The sequence below is a fragment of the Neophocaena asiaeorientalis genome, unplaced genomic scaffold, assembly GCF_003031525.2.
Source record: "Neophocaena asiaeorientalis asiaeorientalis breed wild unplaced genomic scaffold, Neophocaena_asiaeorientalis_V1.1 scaffold164, whole genome shotgun sequence".
Classification (NCBI taxonomy): Eukaryota; Metazoa; Chordata; class Mammalia; order Artiodactyla; family Phocoenidae; genus Neophocaena; species Neophocaena asiaeorientalis.
In genome coordinates this window covers 1,211,192-1,230,128 of record NW_020173727.1, presented here as the reverse complement: position 1 = coordinate 1,230,128, position 18,937 = coordinate 1,211,192, and the positions used below count along the sequence as shown (strand labels likewise).

At 35.4% G+C, this 18,937-nt stretch overlaps 1 protein-coding gene across 2 annotated transcripts in view; it reads left to right on the top strand.

Moving 5' to 3' along the window:
* Positions 1-18,937, top strand: part of DPY19L1 (dpy-19 like C-mannosyltransferase 1) — a 97,357-nt gene that overhangs the window by 61,547 nt on the left and 16,873 nt on the right. The window contains exons 11-16 of one of the 2 annotated variants that reach the window (XM_024750773.1): positions 962-1,048; positions 3,183-3,242; positions 3,794-3,874; positions 9,638-9,739; positions 14,302-14,373; positions 16,309-16,358. In XM_024750773.1, coding sequence (XP_024606541.1) covers positions 962-1,048; positions 3,183-3,242; positions 3,794-3,874; positions 9,638-9,739; positions 14,302-14,373; positions 16,309-16,358 — 452 coding nt within the window. The remainder of the gene's footprint in view (positions 1-961; positions 1,049-3,182; positions 3,243-3,793; positions 3,875-9,637; positions 9,740-14,301; positions 14,374-16,308; positions 16,359-18,937) is intronic. The other variant, XM_024750774.1, reaches the window with a different exon arrangement.

The window sequence follows — 18,937 nt, the reverse complement described above, 5'->3', positions numbered from 1 at the left end:
AATTTGTCAGTATTTTCTCAAAGTTTGAAATATGTGTATTGTTGATTCATTAATTCCATGATAGTAATTTATCCCATAAATGTGTTGACATGTACATAAGATACATAAATAAGGGTGTTTTTCATAGCGGTGTTTGTAATAGGAAAAACAAAACTAACAACAAAACAAAACTGGAAAGCACTTAAGTTTTCAGAAGTAGTCAGAGGACTGTAGTACATCTCTAGAGTGGAGTACTTTTTTCAGTTATTCAACAGAATGAGTTAGATTGGTTTGAATTGATAGGTAAAGCTCTTTGAAACAAACTGAGAGTAAAAGCAAGCAATAGCATAGCTTCTGGGCCAAGTTTCCATTTGTGGTTTTAAAAAATTATAAACTGGGGACTTCCCTGGTGGCACAGTGGTTAAGAATCCGCCTGCTGATGCAGGGGACACGGGTTCAAGCCCTGGTCCAGGAAGATTCCCACATGCCACAGAGCAACTAAGCCCGTGTGCCACGACTACTGAGCCTGTGCTGTAGAACCCGGGAGCCACAACTACTGAGCCCATGTGCCACAACTTCTGAAGCCTGTGCACCTGGAGCCCATGCTCCACAACAAGAGAAGCTACCACAATGAGAAGCCCATGCACCACAACTAAGAGTAGCCTCCGCTTGACGCAACTAGAGAAAGCCCACACACAGCAACGAAGACCCAACACAACCAAAAATAAATAAAATCGATTCTTTAAAAAAAAAATTATAAACTGGAATTTGTACATGTGAATGTCTATAAGGATGCACAGAAAATTGTTGGTGGTGGTGATCTCTGGGGTTTTGAAGTGTGGCGTAGAATTCGGGCTGTTTTCCTTGTATATTCTCTTTTGAACAGTTTGAATTTTGTTTATCATGGGCATGTGCAATTTTCAGAATAAAATCTTTTTTTTGTTTTCTGTGTATTAATTATATTTTTCTTGGATTTTTCCAGATTTCTCTTGCACTTTGTTTTGTTTTGATGTTTGGAAACTCAATGTTATTAACTTCTTATTATGCTTCCTCTTTGGTAATTATTTGGGTAAGTGTTCCTTAAGTAGATGTCTGTTTTTGAAACTAATGGTTTACCAGTTTCTTTATCACTGGTTTGAGATTCGTGAGGGATTTTCTACAAGTACTGTTTCAAGTGTCTTACTGAATACATCTATATGTGATAATGTATTTAAGTTCTCGTTTCCAAAGAAACACAACAAAAGTTAATACTGGAAAACATAGTGCTTTGTTTCACAGTCCTAATCCGTCCTTTCCTCATCTTTTCTGTCACCTGACTTGGTCCTGGAGTTCATTTTAGAATGGTTTCTATGCTTTCCTCTTTTTCTTGTTTCCTCCCCTCTTTACAGTGTTTATCCTACTCCTGCTCCACTTTCTGACTCCCTTTCCTCCCTCTGGCATCTCAAGCAGTCTCTCCTTGTTCCACTGTGATCAGAGGCTCAAGGCCTTATATTTTTAGTTTTTTCCCCTCGTGTCTATTTGTATGAATTATTCAGATAGTTTAAATCAGATGATGATTCAGTTATATTTTACTAGATCACTACCAAGAACAGATTTAGATTATGGGGAGACTGTCTTACAGAATTAGAGCAAAAGGTAAAAGGTTATCTAACTCCTTCTGCCACTTTCGGCAGGATGACTTTCTAAATATGAGTCTCTCTAAATTTAAGGACTTCCAGAGGTGGTTACTCTTTTTTTTTTTTGCTGGTGGGTTTCTCCATTACAATGTTTTGCAAACCTAAGAGGAAAAAAATTATTCCTTATATTTAACATGCATGTGCTTTAGGATTAGGCTGGTTTTTTTGAAGATGAAAGCACACTGCACTGTCTTAACTGAAATGGTTTCTACTTCTTGAATAATCATTTAAGTAACTCAGATCATTTTGTCTTTCTTGATTTCTAGAACCCATTAACAGATTTGGAATCTGCTATTTCTTTGTCTGATTTTACAAGTAATATTTATTTAAGATCCCATTTCCCAGGAGTATGCCTCTTCCCAATCTGGGCCACCACCCTTTTCAGGTTGTGTGACTTGAGTATACTTAGGCACAGAAATTAGCAGTTAGCATGTGGTGATGCTGTGTTTTCAACAATGACAAAACAAAAACAAAAACCCAGTAACTGAGTTGCTGTGCTGTGAGATTAGTGATAGTTCTTACAGTCATGAATTTTGTTTGTAATTAGGAAATGTGTCAATGGACTCAATTCTATATTTAAATGTGTACATGGGGAAGTCCTGCTATTACTCAGAGTAAAGTACATGACTCTTGTTACTTGTCTACAGTACACAAGTACATTGAATGGAAGATTTCCTATCAGTAAATCTAATCTTAAGTACATTTTGCAGGAAATTTCTCTTCAGTTCTATTGAGCACCTACAGTGTGTCAGGTTTCCTACTAGGTGCTTGACACTGAGGTGTGTCTTAGGTATGGATTAAGCATTATGCATATTTCACGTATTTTGGTGTATAAAAATAAATGATGGCAACAGGTACAGAATATAGCATGTTTTTGCATATTTAACTATAAACACACATTTGCCTGTCTTTATTTCTAGTTATCACTTTGAAACAATCGTAACACATTTCGTGTTCTTAGATATTCAGAAACTTCTGAAAAGATTTAATTTGGGATCATGTATTTATGTTTTGATTCTAAGCATATTTTTGCCAGGTTTGAAGTAGATTTAGATCTGTATAGGTACTATACTTTGGGAGTCTATTATGTACTTGGAAAGAAATAAGATTTGATAGAGGAGAAGTATTTAGTGGATCTGTTAAAAACTCATTTGTAGTTTATTCAAGGAGTTAGTAATATTTAACTTAAGGAAAATCTTATAACTATTAGACACCTGTCTAAAATTCTGAAATTATTATATACTTCTTGGTTCTTCGGTAAATCAGAACCAGTCATAGAAATCAATCATAGAAATTTACGTATGGAGATTCTGTTTTCAACTTTACAAAGTGACTAACTGACCTAAAATACTCTGGATAAAACAGGGCTTCTTGAAATCAAATGAGCTTGTGGTGATTCTATGTGAAACACTGAAAGTGTGCTGAAGTTTAGATTCTTGAGAGTCTTATTATTTAGAAGTATTTTTTTGGTACCTGAATTTGTGTCTATAAGTATTAACTGTATGCTATGTTATTTTCTGCATGCAGGGTTTACTGGCAATGAAACCATGTTTCCTGAAAGTAAATGTATCTGAACTTAGTTTATGGGTAAGAATCAATCTATTTGAATGTATGTGTTTTTCCTTCTCCAAAATATATCATTGGTTTTATGTTTTACTTTCAAGGAACTATCCTATATAATGCAGAGGATCTAACAGTTTTATAACATATTAAGGCTCAATTTTAATGTGCCAAATTGCTCTTTCTGTGAAGCAAGTTAAGGTTAATATTGGATAGGTAGTTAAAGAATTTCAGTTTTATGTATGACCCATGTTTTTTCTGAGGAGCAGTGCATGTGTAAGAAACTGTTAGTAGAAGGGGAATTTAACTGCAATTGCTGTATAAATCTCCTATAAAATATATTAATTTTGACAACAAGATTGTGTATATTTTTCTTTTTGATGATAGCCCCTTGATTTTGGAGTAACATTCTTTATTTTAATTTAAGGTGCATTTTTTTTTGGCATTTTCTCTTGGATATAGAGATAATTACTTCACGTGTGATTAAAGCATTTATTTTTTTCTTCCTAGGCTATGTCTGTGCAATGGCTATATGATGCATCAGTTTAGTTTTGTTTTGCTATATTTTTCTTTTGTAGGTTATCCAAGGATGTTTTTGGTTATTTGGAACTGTCATACTCAAGTATTTGACATCTAAAATCTTTGGCATTGCAGATGATGTAAGTGTATTTTTGCTTAAACTTGGAAGACTTGAAATAAATCAAACAGGCTAAGAATGAATTACTAGAGTTGTTAAAGTACCACTATTTAAGCCAAATTCTAAGGTGACGTCTATTCACTTGTTATTTTATCTATTTACTATAATAGAGAGTAAATATGACTATGTCTGTAGTCCATTCTCCAAAATTAATTTCTTGACATAACTCTCATATTTTATTGGTCTTTCTATATCACAAAGATTTTAAAATTTTAAAGTAAGAAAGCTCTAGAGACTTAAGCTCAAATTTTAAGGCCTCTACAGTCATTTTTCTCTGGTTTCTTTATAATCCCCTTTTGTAACAGTTAAAGATGCCATCTTCAGAGACTCTTAAAGAATAGATCATATAACTTATTCTCTTTTTCTTCCAGTTTTCTAGTCAATGCTTGTGAAAGGTTTGTAGGTAATTTAATCCAAGTTAGTCTTATTAAGAGACATTTTTATTATTGTTATTGGTTTTGCTTTTTTTTGGTATTTGGGTAGGAGAGAAAATAAAATGAGAAGAATTCTGCTTTATAACTGTAGAGATTCACTCTATCTATAATTTTGTATTGCCTATTTTATTTTGATGTTTTGGTAAGCACATTAATTAAATTAAAAGAGAGAGCAGGACACCAACCAACATGGAAAGAGTAAAGTAAGCCACATATTTTTTTCTGTAATTTATTTCAATTGATGGTCTTTCTTCCTTCTGTATTAGATTAAAGTTGTGCTTTTGAAACTGAGTTCTGTGAAGTTCTGGGACTTCAAGGACTCTTTGGTGGGGTCCATCTACTTCTCAATCCCCCTGCCAGCCCCTCTTCACCCAGGATAGTCTTGCTTTAATCTCCTACATAGTGGACATTTATACATGTTTTCATATGAACAAAGGAATTGTTTGCTTAAAAAAGATGGAAAACAATGGGCTATTAAAGGGGTGGTTACAACCTGTGAAAGACATTTTAAAAGTTTAAAAGCATAGTCTAAAATGCATTTATTTATTCATTCATTCAATGTACCTGCTATGTGCCTGGTAGTAGAATGCATCCTAGAGATACAGAACTGAATAAGACATGGTCTAGTGGGAGACAGGGACAATTTCTAGCAACTATAATACAGTGTAATGAAAGCTCTGATAAAAATAAGTACAGAGTGGGACTTCCCTGGTGGTCCAGTGGTTAAGACTCCATGCTTCCACTGCAGGGGGCACAGGTTCTACCCCTGGTCAGGCAACTAAAGATCCTGCATGCCACATGGCATGGCCAAAAAAAATAAAATAAAAATAAATTTTAAAAATTCAAAATGTATTTTAAAAAAATTCATTAAAAAAAATAAGTATAGAGTGCTGCAGGAATACACAGGGAGAGTCAGGGAAGGCTCCTAGAAGTCAACTGTGAAGATGAGCACTAAGTGGTGATTGAGTCAGCCAGGAGGCAGAGAATGAGCAGGAAGAAAAGGGAAAGAGCCCAAGTCCTGGGTTTATGGAATCTGTCTACTCACTGGGGGAAGACAAGCTGGTTAGAGTTTTAATTCAGGTTAAAGTGACTATTGTCATTTCTATCACAGCCTGATGTTGCACCAGGGCCAAAAAAAAAAAAATGCTGTAAAAAGTTATTTCCAAATCAGAAATAAGTTAGTTGCAGCTTTAGTATTTCTAGAAATCTGTAACATTGATCAAGGACATCAATGTTATAAATAAATACTTAATTTTAACATTGGTCAAAGGAAGAGAATGGCAAGGCCACACGGCTCTTGAGAAGCATTTCCACCCACCCTTCTCTGTTAATTAGACACACACTTCCTGTCCTTTAGGAACCCAGCGAGGCATTTCTCGGTCTATCCTGGATTTCCCATCCTTGCTCCTATCAACATTTTTCGTGGTAAAATCCTGATGTTGTATACCAGGGAAGCTCAGTACTAAGTGCCCCAAGGTTTTTATTGGGGGCTGGTAACATAAGCATCCTCTGCCTAGCACGTTATCAAAATTCCAAACTCCCAGAAAGAATGTAGGTGTTCAGTATGAGCCACTATTATCATTTAGGGTGATGGGAGCCTTCCGGAATTCAAGTTCCCTGATGCCAGCTAAGGGTCAACCTTGCAAGCAGGTTTTTCAAAGGATCCCCTTCAGACCTACTATGTTAACTCTCATCTGAACAGCAAGTTGGTCTCATCTTTTCCTTTCTGTCATGCCCACCTTGGATCTCCCATGAATATGCATACCACCTCCCAGTCAGTCATAGATTTGTAGAGAGCTTGGGCTCTCTTGGACCCACCAGCATCTGTGGACAACTTTCCAGTGCACCAGGGATGTGAGAACTTGTCTCCTGTTATTGGTTGTCTCCTTTTCAGAATCTCTGTAAAATGTCTAGCTAGTCTGCCAGTCTACTGTTCACCAAACGAGTACTGTAACCCTAAGCTGGCAGAGCTGTGAACTTCCGCCTTTCATTTCCTCCTGAGTTTGATGCTTTTACTGATGGTGCATAAATTTTTTGCTCTCTGCCCCCAAACAAGTCAGCTCCTTGCAGTAGCAAAGGTTCTGCTTTTCATGGCCAGCCCCACCTGGGTAGGACCATTGGGCTGACCAAGCTGGGGGAAGCAGAGGTGATGTAATGGTGGGAGGGAGCGGCCAAAGCAACAATGCCACAGACTCCCACTATTTCCACCCAGAGCTCATCAGTTTTTTTTTTTGGTTTTTTTGGCTGCATAGGGTCTTCGTTGCTGTGCGTGGGCTTTCTCTAGTTACGGCAAGCAGGGACTACTTTTCATTGCGGTGTGCAGGCTTCTCATTGCAGTGGCTTCTCTTGTTGCGGAGCACGGGCTCTAGGCACGTGGACTTCAGTAGTTGCAGCATGAAGGCTCAGTAGTTGTGGCACGTGGGCCCTAGAGCATGCGGGCTTCAGTACTTGTGGCACATAGGCTTAGTGGTTGTGGTTTGCAGGCTCTAGAGGGCAGGCTCAGTAGTTGTGGCGTTGCTCCACGGCATGTGGGATCTTCCCGGACCAGGGCTCGAACCCGTGTCCCCTGCATTGGCAGGCGGATTCTTAACCACTGCTCCACCTGGAAAGTCCCTCATCAGTTTTTTTGTGAATGCATGTTTCTCCATTTGTTTTCCTTTTGATCAATTACTTGATCCTAATATGGTTTTTGATAGTTTTGTCCAATTTCATAGTTGTTATATTGAAAGAGGGGATTTACTAACTTCTTCCTCTGCCATATCTGGAAGTCCCCACATTCATTGATTTTTGTGTGTTGATCCAGCCTTATATTTCTCAGATAACGTCACTTGTTTACAATGTATTAGTTTTTCTAAATATTGCTGGATTTGGTTGGCTAATATTTTTAAGGACTTTTGCTGGTATTTATGGGGATATTAGTCTGTAGTTTTATTTTCTTGTAATGTTTTTGCCTGGTTTTGGTTTCAAGGTAATGCAGCCTTCCAGAATTATTGGGAAATGTTCAATCTCCTATTTTTAATGAGAATTTATATAGAATCGATATTATGTCTTCCTTAAAGGTTTGTTAGAATTCGACAGTGAAGCCCTCAGGATCTGGAGTTCTGTTCATGGGAGATTTTTCTACTACAAATCCACTTTCTGTAGGAATCTGTTGGTGTTTTATGTCTTTAGAGGAAACTCACCCATTTCATATATATCATCAAATTAAAAAAAAATTATTGTAGAATTCAGTTAGCGTAAAATTCTTATTGAAATTTTTTGCATATATGTGAATTGTCTTTTATGCTTTTTAATTTTCCTTATTTGGATTTGATATTATATTAATCTGTAAAGACCTGCTTTTTATTTTTTTGCTATTTTTTCTACTTTCTATTTATTATATTAATATTTTCAAAGTACCACTTCTTTAAAGTCTTCCTTGGTTTTTTTGTATTGCTCTTTGTAATTGAATTCTGTCACCCTCATTTCTTATCTTCTCATTTCTTTGGGATTGTTCTGTAGCATTTTCTGATGCTTGAGGGAAAGTGCTTGGCTCTTGTTTTCACCTCTCTTATTTTCTGATAAATGCATTTTAAATCTATAAATTTCCCTCTAAGTAGTACTTTTTTGTGTGTCTTACAAATTAACTATTTTGCGACTTTCTTTTTAACCTAAAAAGTTTTATGTTATTTAGTTTCTAGCTGAAAGGATTTTTAAAGCCATTCCTAGTTACCATTTTCCAATTTTGCTGCATTTATGATTAGAAAAAAATAATTTGCATTATATAAATTCATTGAGATTTATTGTGGCATAGGATGTGAACATTAAAAAAATCTTTACTTGTGTTTGAGGGTAACATATAGTCTCTCTTTGTGAAGTTTGTATTTTCTGTTGGTGAGCTTATTAATATTGTTCAGATTTTATGTTAACATTTATCTGCTTTTTCTACTTTAGAGGGAAATTAACATTTCCAATGAACACTGTCAACTTTTTCTTCCTACAGAGTTTTTCAGTTGTTCTTCTATACACTTTGAATCTATACTGTTAATTGCAAATTGCAAATATTATATGTTCGTGATATGTATAACCTTGCTTTGCTGTTTGTTTTATCAGCATATAATGTCATTTTGTTGTCTTTTTTCGTATATTTTTGTTTGAATTTAGTTTTGTGAGACATCACAGTAGCTAACCCAGATTTCTTTGGTTCATTTTATCTGGTATATCTTGTTCTCTTTGTCTGTTTTCAACCTTTCTGCGTACTTTTAAGTTTGTCTTTTGTAGACAATATGATATTGAAATTTTCCCCTTAAATCCAACTTGAGCATCTGTCCTTTAGTTAGTGAATTTAACCTCTTTACATTTATGGCAGTTATCATTATATTAGGACTTACTTCTTTCATTTTATTTGAGATTTTCCAAACATTTTACTTTCTTTTTAGATTCTTTTCCTTTTCAGTGGTTAGGTACTTTGTGTATTTTAGACCTATGTACTCTCCCTCCTATTGATTTCTTAAACTTATCAGAATACATTTCTTCCCCAGGAGACAGAGCATTTGAGATTCTTCAGCATATCCCACCACGCTTTATAGTTCCTACTCACTCCCTGACCCCCTACTTCATTTAGGTATCGTTTAGGGTTTTAGTCATGATGTGTTTCAGTTATGATTTATCCCCTTTTCTATGGTTCTTGCTCTTCTTGCTCTTTTAGACAATAATGAATTGAAAGTTTGGCAAATGTTTTCTCATTTGTTAAATGAAAATAATTCCAGCTGCCTCACATGGCTTCTTGTGGGAAGTAAGTTAGGGGATATAAGTGTGAGCACTTGGTGACATGTGAAGAATTACACAGTTGATTGTGAGGCAAAAGTGTGTTTTATTCCAAGGCCTGCCCATTTTCTACTTCTTTCAAAAAGTCTTTCCAACCGCTTTTCAGAAATCTGAATTAACGTTTGCTTTGCTTTGCTCTATCACACGCTGTCCCTTCGTGACTGACAGATGCCTGTGTGTGTTACCAAGCCTACCGGATACTGTGTAGTGTATTTCACCAGGTTTAACACCTTGAGCAGGGAAAACCCAAGGGTAAAAACCTTTGGAATGTTGATGATGGAGCGTGGACAGCAGGGTGTTGTTGGAGCTATCACTTGTCAGCAGTAGAAGGGAGACTGTGAAGTTGGAGGGTCCAGAAGTAGCCAGGTGTGGGAACAGCGAGCTCTGTCATGCAGTGGAAACTATTTTTAGGTACTATTAAGATTAAAATGCATTATTACCATATATGGCATAATCTAATGGTACCTCCCTTTATTCCTTACTAGGCTCATATTGGCAACTTATTAACATCAAAATTCTTCAGTTACAAGGATTTTGACACTTTATTGTATACCTGTGCAGCGGAGTTTGATTTTATGGAGAAGGAGGTAAGATGTGATTTCTCCTTTCTTTCCTTAGGTTTTGGTCCATTCATTTTTCATAAAGGGTGCTCCTATTATTCAGACTCTTACCTCTGTGCTCTTATCTCAGTTTGAAGGAAAAGGAAAACCTGGCAGCTTAAAGGAAGATATTCCTATTTACATTAGTACAGCTTCCTGAAATATATGGTCTTTTCTTATTTTGATAATTTAGAAACATGCATTCAGTCTAGCAATAGTTTTTAGGATTGAGTAAACACGGAGGCATTTCAAGTCGCCTCTTTTTAGGGATAGCATTAGTTCAGTGAAGCTCTCAAGCTTTTAAGTTTCCACTCACTTTGTGGTTGTTTGTTTGAATGATCTCATTGCTTTGGAATATCATTGAGTATAAGTTTTTCATTCCAACAACATTTTGTTCCTAAAACTGTATTCAGGTGTTTAGAAGGAACCCAGCGAGTAGTTTAGTGGATAGTGAGACAGAAGTCTGTGATATTACTTGATGTTCTTGAACAAGTGACTCTCATTCTTTGAGTTGTAGCTTACTAGTTTCTGGTAGTATGCTACAGATAGATATTGTGAGGACGAAAGGAGATACATAGGAAAGTACTTTGATATTTTAAGATATTTTATATTAAATACCATTTTGCAATACTTTATGAGCTAGTTTGGTTCAACAGACATGTGTATATATATGCCTTTTTTTCACACCACCCTTGTGGCCCCGATTTATGATGATATTTTATTATCTGTCAGACATTTTTCTTCAAAGCTGTGTGTGTGTGTATATATGGAAGTGGCCAACAGTCCTCTGCTGACACATTCATCTTCCCCGACCCCCACTGGGTCAGCCCATGTCCTAAATTACAGGCCAGTGGAGGAGAGTGCAGCACACAGCAGACTTTTACCAACCAGACATTCCGAGTTGAGCGTGTCCTGCAGATGTACTGTTTCCTCCAGTGACCTATCAGTCTTCATTTCCTGTGTTCTGGCAAGTGGTTTTGACACATAATGGCTGATAAAAAGTGTACAAATGATACACTTTGAACCTGCCGAAAGAAACTAAGGAAAAGTATCTTGCAAGGCTTTAAAATGCATGCTTAATAGCAGATCAAGACTCTTTCAAGGAGGTGGTAAAGGAAGTAGAGTATAGACATCAGCAGAGAAATGAGGACTCAGTAGAAATCCTTTAACATTATTGAGGATATACACGCCGTTACAACCTGAAAGTATGAACCATCAGTTATGTGATAGAAGAAATTGTTTATTGAGGCATAAGATGCCTTCAGTCAATTTGAAGAAAATGGCAAAGCTGTGTCCAGCCTGCCATTCCTCATCTCCATAGGTACCTTCACAGGGACGATGCTGTAGAGACAGAGCACAGTGCCAGTTCAGAGAGGGCATCTCTTGTATGGTACGTCCATATAGTGGGGAAGAGGGAACAATTTAACATGATATCATACCGATATGGAAAGACACTTAAGATGTATAATGGGATGAGCAAAATGGTCCGATCTTATTGACCTATAATTAGCACACATAGAATTAAGTGTAAGAGACCAAAATTTTAACAGTGTTTTTTTTTGGTGGAGAGATAATCAGTGATTAACTTTTTTTATAATTTGCATCTTCTAAATTTTCTATAATAATCATATTTTAATTGTTTTGTGCTACTAAAAAAAAAGTTAAAACAGTGAGGGGGATCTTTGCTTTTTAGATATGAAAATGGAAAGCAATAATATTTAAAGTACAAGGATACCAAAACAGGAACATTAGGACCAAAAACAGATAATGCTGGATAGACCCATGTGTAGGTACTTAACTATGTTTATGTGTATGTACTTAGTATGAAGTGAAGAGAGCACCACATAATATATCAATAAATGTTTAAAAGATGCATTGTTTCATGAATATTATTTGAAAAATTGAATTGGGGTGGGGAGTCAGCTTAAGGCCTTGTATCATATTATACACCAAACTTCATTTCAATTAATGTGTTAAATATAAATGAAGCCTGAAAAATTAATCTGAGAAAAATTTGAATGAATATTAACTTCATTATTAATGAGCATAATACAAGTGCAAAACATATATGAGAATGATTAATAGATTTGTCTGCATGTAACTTAAAACATCTGTACATTAAGTATTATAAAAACTAAAAGAAATGACTGGGATGATTCTCGCAATAAATAAAATAAATGAAACTAGAGATTAATATAATTAGTATAGGAGCTTGTTCAAATCAATAAAAAAAGTTACCAAGGGCTCTCACCCTTTCCCAGCACCAAAAACACATCCCCCCTCCACCCTCCCCCCCCAACATATGCAGAAATGAGCAAATGTGAACATACAATCCATCTGGGAGGAAATGCTGATAACTGATTAAAATGTGAAATTCATTGTCTCCTTTATTTTTTCTCCATTTTCTAGTTTTCACAATGAGCATATGTAACTTAGAATAAAATCAACAATTACAAGAAATATTAAAAGAACTTACAGTTCTAATAGAACACACACACACGTGCATACATCTCTCACTGTGTGGTTTGCATTTATTCTGTGCATACCCTCTCTCTGGTGTATCTTTTGGCATTGAGGAAGTTTTATAATTTTGTTTCCTTTACATTAATACTTATATATATTAACCTTAGTCCCTTCTATCGGTTTCCTCCTGAGAGTTATACTGAACTTAGCTAGTCGTTTCTTGCCCCATGCCTATTCCCACCCATTTCTAATTTATTGTAATACTATAATCAGGGAGATTATTTTGCTTCTTATATACTCTCCCCCTTTTACCCCATTTTTAAGAGTCCCATTGTATCTTCATTGTCAGCACGTATAACCTCCCATACTCTTCTGTCATCTTTATATCCCTTTCATTGTCGTAGTTCTGTAGATCATTGTTTTTATTGTACACTATGAGTTGTAGGATCGAAGAACACATTTCTTGGCTGTGTGAAGATTTCTCTCCAGTGGATTCCTCAGGAAGGGCTCATGGGAGCAGTAATCCCTGAATTTTTACATGCTCAAAATATTTTATCAGTGGCTTTTATGTGTGAAGGTCAGTTTGGCTAGATACAAAATCTTTGGCTCACCTATCTTTCCTTGAGAATCCTAAATAAATTACTGTACTGTCTTCTGGTCTAAAGTGGTGCTGTGAAAATCTGATGCTAATATGATTTTCTTTTTAAAAGAAATATTTAAAAAACACCTTTTAAATAAACTTTTGGAATATAATGTTAAAATTGTTTGAACTCCTTACTAAATTTTGTTAAATACTTTTAACACAGTTTTGACATACTTCCTTTTCAAACTAAACATCTGTATCTTACTACTTTTCTTATATTTATTGTTAACTGTTATTAGCAAATGTCTAACTTTTAAAATAATAAAATAATTTTAGGGGACTTCCTTGGTGGTCCAGTGGTTAAGACTGCGCTTCCACTGTAGGGGGCATGGGTTTAATCCCTGGTTGGGGAACTAAAATCCCACATGCCATTCAGTGTGGCCAAAAAAGTAAATAAAATTTGAAAGTTTAGATCTATAAAAAATAGTTGTAGTTATGACTTTTGTGTAGGTTAAAACATAATTTAAAAATTACAAAATAGAAATATATTTATTATTTTAAAATAATAACATGCAAATGTTTATAAAGGTAAAGAGTAAAATGAAAACATAAAAGTTCTTTTTAATGGAATTTCTAACTCATGAAGAATGCATTTTGTATAATGAATTATGAAAATTACTTGTCTAATACAGAATAGTGAGAAAATTGGACTAAGGAGAGGGAACTCAGAAAATGCTACTTACTGTATACTTTGTAGCATTAAAATGTACCAGCATTTTTAATATGGTTGAAGCTAGATTTCTCTTTATAAACATATTGGGGAAAGCATACATCATTTTACTTAATGATGTAAGATTATTTTTCTGAGGGAAAGTGTTGGTAATAAGCAAATCAATTGCAATTTAGAAATTTCAAGCCCAGGATTGTTTAAGACTGTGATCTCAAATTATCGAGAGGTGTATAGAATTACAATGTGTGGGGCTTTTTTAATAAAAAAAATTTTTCTGTAGATTTTTATCTGTTACCAAAGAAACGTAAACATGTTTTTATTCCTCTTATAAACATTAGTCATTATTGTGTGTGTGTGTGTGTGTGTGTGTGTGTGTGTGTATCTGGAGATCATGGTTATGATTTTTATCCCAGATAAAATACACAGTAAAGCTCATGCCATTTAAAGGAGTTCTGCTGACCCTAGGTGAATAATAAGTTATGCTCTCTAGTTAGAAAAGTAGTGTGCAAAAGTGAACAGTAGTCTTTCTAGTCATGTTTTACAAGTGTTTGGGAACTGTATTTGTTAGTGTTTTCAACTCAACATTTTGGGCAAGTTCGTTTCTATGGAAATGCATCTTCATTTTTACAATGGGAGTCAGTGAGTAGATTGGACCCTAGATGGGTGAATGCTTATGCTTCTTTACTAACATGTTTTAAAATTCACTTGGATCATGATTTGAAATTTCATTTGAAATCATCTTTTCTTCTAACAAAACATCTCTTTGAATTTCAGACTCCACTGAGGTATACAAAGACATTATTGCTTCCAGTTGTTCTTGTCGTGTTTATTGCAATCATTAGAAAGGTAGGTCTATCACTTAAGAGCACTTTCTCATAATAGAACATTTTCTTATTTCTTCATTTCTTGTGTAGTTACATATACTAGGCTACATGTTAATCTAATACAATATTTTATATAGATTTATTGAAACACATTCTGTATTTTCTTACTAATAGCCTTTGATGAACATTTATAAGCCTTAAAAACATTGTGCTAGTTGCCAGCATAAAGTAGATCTAGGGAAAGGATGCTCAAGTTTTGATAGTCATGTATTTTGAAAGATAGGATCAGAGGAACCATATTGACATAGATACAATTGTTTTTGCTTATGTGAATTATTACTGATTCACTTTTAACTTTTATGTAATATTTCTTTAAAATATTTAATATATGCCTTTCTAAGTCATTTGTGCAGTATTCATTATCTTCTGGATAGAGTTTATTATTAATCAAAAGGAAAAAATAGAATATTAACAGTGTATTACTAAACTTGATAAAATAGACTCCCAACTTGACTTTGATAATGAAATTTTAAGTCCACATATAAATCAGGCCAGGGAAGTTCCACTCTTCAGTAAAGAGTGATGTAATAGTCCCTCCTTTTTTCTTTTAAGAGTTGGTGAACTCTGTAAGTACAGGTGTTTTAAGAGAATGAATTGGGGTTAGTCTGTAATCAAAATGATAGACCCTAAAAGTTTTCTGATTTGTAGCTATTATTTTTGTGTTAGTACAGTGTCATATATTTGTAGAATATTCTGTACTATAATTATTATTTACATCATATGTTTATAATCTCCCAAAACATTCCATATACCTTATTTCAATTGGTTCTTCAACAGCATTATGGGGTACACAGATGTTATTATTTCTATTTTGACAAGTTATTACCAGCCTCACATCATGTCCGTTAAAAAAGCAAGGGAAGAGTGAGAATCAGACTGTACCTTTACCCCCCCTCATTGAGTGTTGTATAGTATTCAGCTTTGTAGTCTCACAACCCTTTTTAAATCTTGTCTGTTTATGGTTAGTCAGTTTCTGCTGTATGCCAGGCTCTGTGCTCTTGGCTTCCTTTGCTTTCTTTATGTGGGTGGGCACCCAGTAGGTAATAAAAAAATACTAGATGTTGGCAATCCAGCATGTATTAAAAAGATAGCAACCTGGATGGCTAGAGATGATGAAAATGACTAGATTGGGGTCAAAGAAAGTGGGATGTTTGATGTAAAGAAGAAAGACTTAAATGGAAAGAGGATAATTCTTTTCAAAGACTTAAAAGGCTACCACTTGGAAATAAGATTATACTCATTTTGGCTCCTTAATATTATGGCCAATTCTAGGAGTTAGGGCTTTTGACCAGCATTGATCTGGACTGATTAGGAAAGTGTTATAGGTTTAATCAGCAGCTAGGTGGTTCTTCCAAGGGCTGAATTAAAACCTATCAGGCAGTGTCACAGAGGACATCCACATTAGGGACAGGATTTCAGATTAGATGACCTCTCAGTGACTGCTAAATATGGAAGCACAGTGTTTAGTTAGTTGTGCTTATCAGTCTCTGAGCCAGTTCTCCAGTTATGTGTGTGTATAATTAAGGAGAGGCATTGCCAACAACCTGGGCATGGTGGAATTCACTTAAAGGTGAATCGGAAGCCAAAAGGTCAAGTTTCAAGACCCTTCTTAGTTGTTGTCCACCTTTAGGGAGATCATTTAATCTTTCTGAGCCTGTTGCTCATTTTTAAAATGAGGATAATAAAACTTATCTGAACGGGGTTGGATGTAGATATGATGAAGTACTGTACAAATGTAAGATTTTGTTGTTGTAATTACTATTTTCTGAATTACTTCTTATCTCCATACTTACGTATTTTTAAGTAAATAAAAGTTTGAAAGTTTAGAAGATACATTATTTGAAATTTTCTTTTTCCCAATACAGCTGTTATAAAATGTTAAAAAATCTATTTGCAGATTGTTAGTGACATGTGGGGTGTCTTAACTAAACAACAAACACATATAAGGTAAATATGCCATTAATGATTTTGTTGCCTCCTCTGTTTATTAAGTAGTTATTTACGGTATATTAATTTTATAGTTACATGTTGTACACTCAACATTTGTTAATTGGTGTTTCGATTGTTGCCATCCCTCTTCTCCGCTTTTCTCATTATTCCCCATTTGTGTAGAGCTCAGCACATCACTTGTTCATTCCCCAGATCCCATCCAGTATGATCTGACTGTAGCCCTATACTAATCTATACTTGAAGGATACAGCTTTGTGCTTCAGTTTGGCAGGGAAAACAAATTACTCTGTTGATGGTTTTAGGACCAATGGACAGCTTTTTGAGAGAAGAGCAGGGAAATGTAAAAGTGGACCCACACCTCATTTTTACATAAAATAAATTCCAGATGGAGCAAAGATTTAAATATAGAAAAGAAAAATGAAACTCCCAAATAAACCAAGAGATTATTTTTATAATTTTAAGGTTAGAGACGCCTTGTTAAGTATGACATAAAGGCTATAAGCTAGAAAGAAAGATTGACAAGGTTGACCAGATAAATTCTTTGGTTTGGTAAAATACTGTAAGCACTGTTCAAAGAAAAATACAACTTGGAGAAAATAGTTGCAAATTATAACAAGGGCCTAATGACCATCATACATAAAGAACTGCTATAAATTAATAAGAAAAATACTAAAAACCCATTTGAAAAATGAGTGAAAGACTCAAATGAGCAATTGAGAAAAAAAAAAAATTCCCATTTTCCCTTTTCCGCTATACTAATGTCCCACAGATCTCCTTTCTGCTCTTTGACCATGACAAGTAGTTTCCTGCCTCTGCAATTTTGCAGTGGTTGTACGCTAAGTCTGTAATTGTGCCTCCTGCTTTCCGCAGCCTGCCTTGGCGTGACTCACTCCTTTAATCCTTGCTTAGATGCCACCTCCTTCAAGAAGGCTTTCCTGACCATCATTTCTGAGTAGATCCCTTGTCTCCTTCCTTGTTATTCTCCACCATCACACCCTTTTTCTTTCTCTCGGCATTTGTCACCATGTGTGCTTACATACTGATGTGTTGCCTGTGTCTCCTGAAGGGGGATGGGGTCATTTCTGTTCAGTTCAATGGTTTATATGCAGTGCCTGGCACATAGGAAAGAATAGTAGTTGAGTGAGTCAAGACTTATGCATGACTTACAGATACATGAAAAAGTGCTCCGTCCCATGGTAAAGATAAAAGTGAAAGCCTTTTTACTTATCAAGTTTGTAAAAATTAATAATAGCCAGTGCTGGCAAGCGTGGGAGGAAGTGGGTGGTAGGGCAGTTAGGCAATACAAGCAAGACATACAGTGGGCCTGTCCTTTAACTCTGCAGTTTCACCAGTGCAAATGTGTCCCCTAGAAATGCTCACGGAAATGTGGAGGTGATGTTACAGAGATGCCCACTGTGGTGGTGTATGTAATGTGGAAAATGCGAACAACCAAAATATCCACTAGTGCGGGATTGATTTACTTATGACCCAGTCATAAAGTGGGATTTCTTTATGGAAATACTTCATCATACATCCTTGAATTAAAAAATTATAAGACATATACATGATGATTACACTTTTGTTTAAAATATAAAGATTTTGTATGTGTCTGTACATAGGAGGGATATGGAAGGATAAAACTTGTAACTGTTAGGAGCATGGGATTAGAGGATGGAGCAAAGGAAGTTTTAATTCTAATTTCATTCTTTTGTGGGATTTTTTGGGGGAGTAGAGATTATTGAATTTGTGTGTCTATATATTTTCTTTTATAACACCAGCCTTATCTATTCTTCCTTCATCTCCAACCAGTGATAAATTATTGCATGCACTCTTGAGACAATCCTTGTTCTCGTTTAGAAACAATTTACTGTAACTGTGCCCTTACTTCTACCTGATGCCTTTGAGGGCTGGGGAAAAGAAAAAAGCTTCTGGTATGTAATGCCAAAATTTCTCTTCAATTGAGATGAAGTTTTTTTAAGAGCTCAGAAAGGGGCTACCGTTATAACTATAGTATGCACCTCTGGAAGAGAAAGGTGGAACTTTTCACAGAAACAAAAGAGTCTTTTCAATAATAACTCAACTATAGAAGTAACTATAGAAAAGCACTGAGCTTCACGGGGCTCTCAATTCAGGTAGGATCAGAGCTTTTTGGAAAGGAGAATGGCACATCGACATTTCATTTTGCATAAGTACCAAAGACATATGCCAATGTAAAAAGGGGAGAGGTAGGACATACATTTTAATTCTCAAGGTGTGAGTATCAGTATCTCCTTTATTCAGGGAGCTAGGGGATAAAGTAGGATAGAGACAGCATGATGAAGTAGAAAATATATTGACTCTGAAACCAGTCAATATATAGACCTGGCTTCGCCTCTTACTACCTCTGTAACCTGTTTTCCTGAGCTGCCAGTTAGGATAATAAATAGTTGTAAGTAGGATAATAAATAGTTGTAAGATCAGAGTTAATGGAATGTAATGATCATATTAACATTTTAGGTGCTCGGTAAATGGTAACTGATAATTTTTACTTGGCATGAAAGAAGAATAAAGGAGGATCCATTTCACTTCCTTCATTT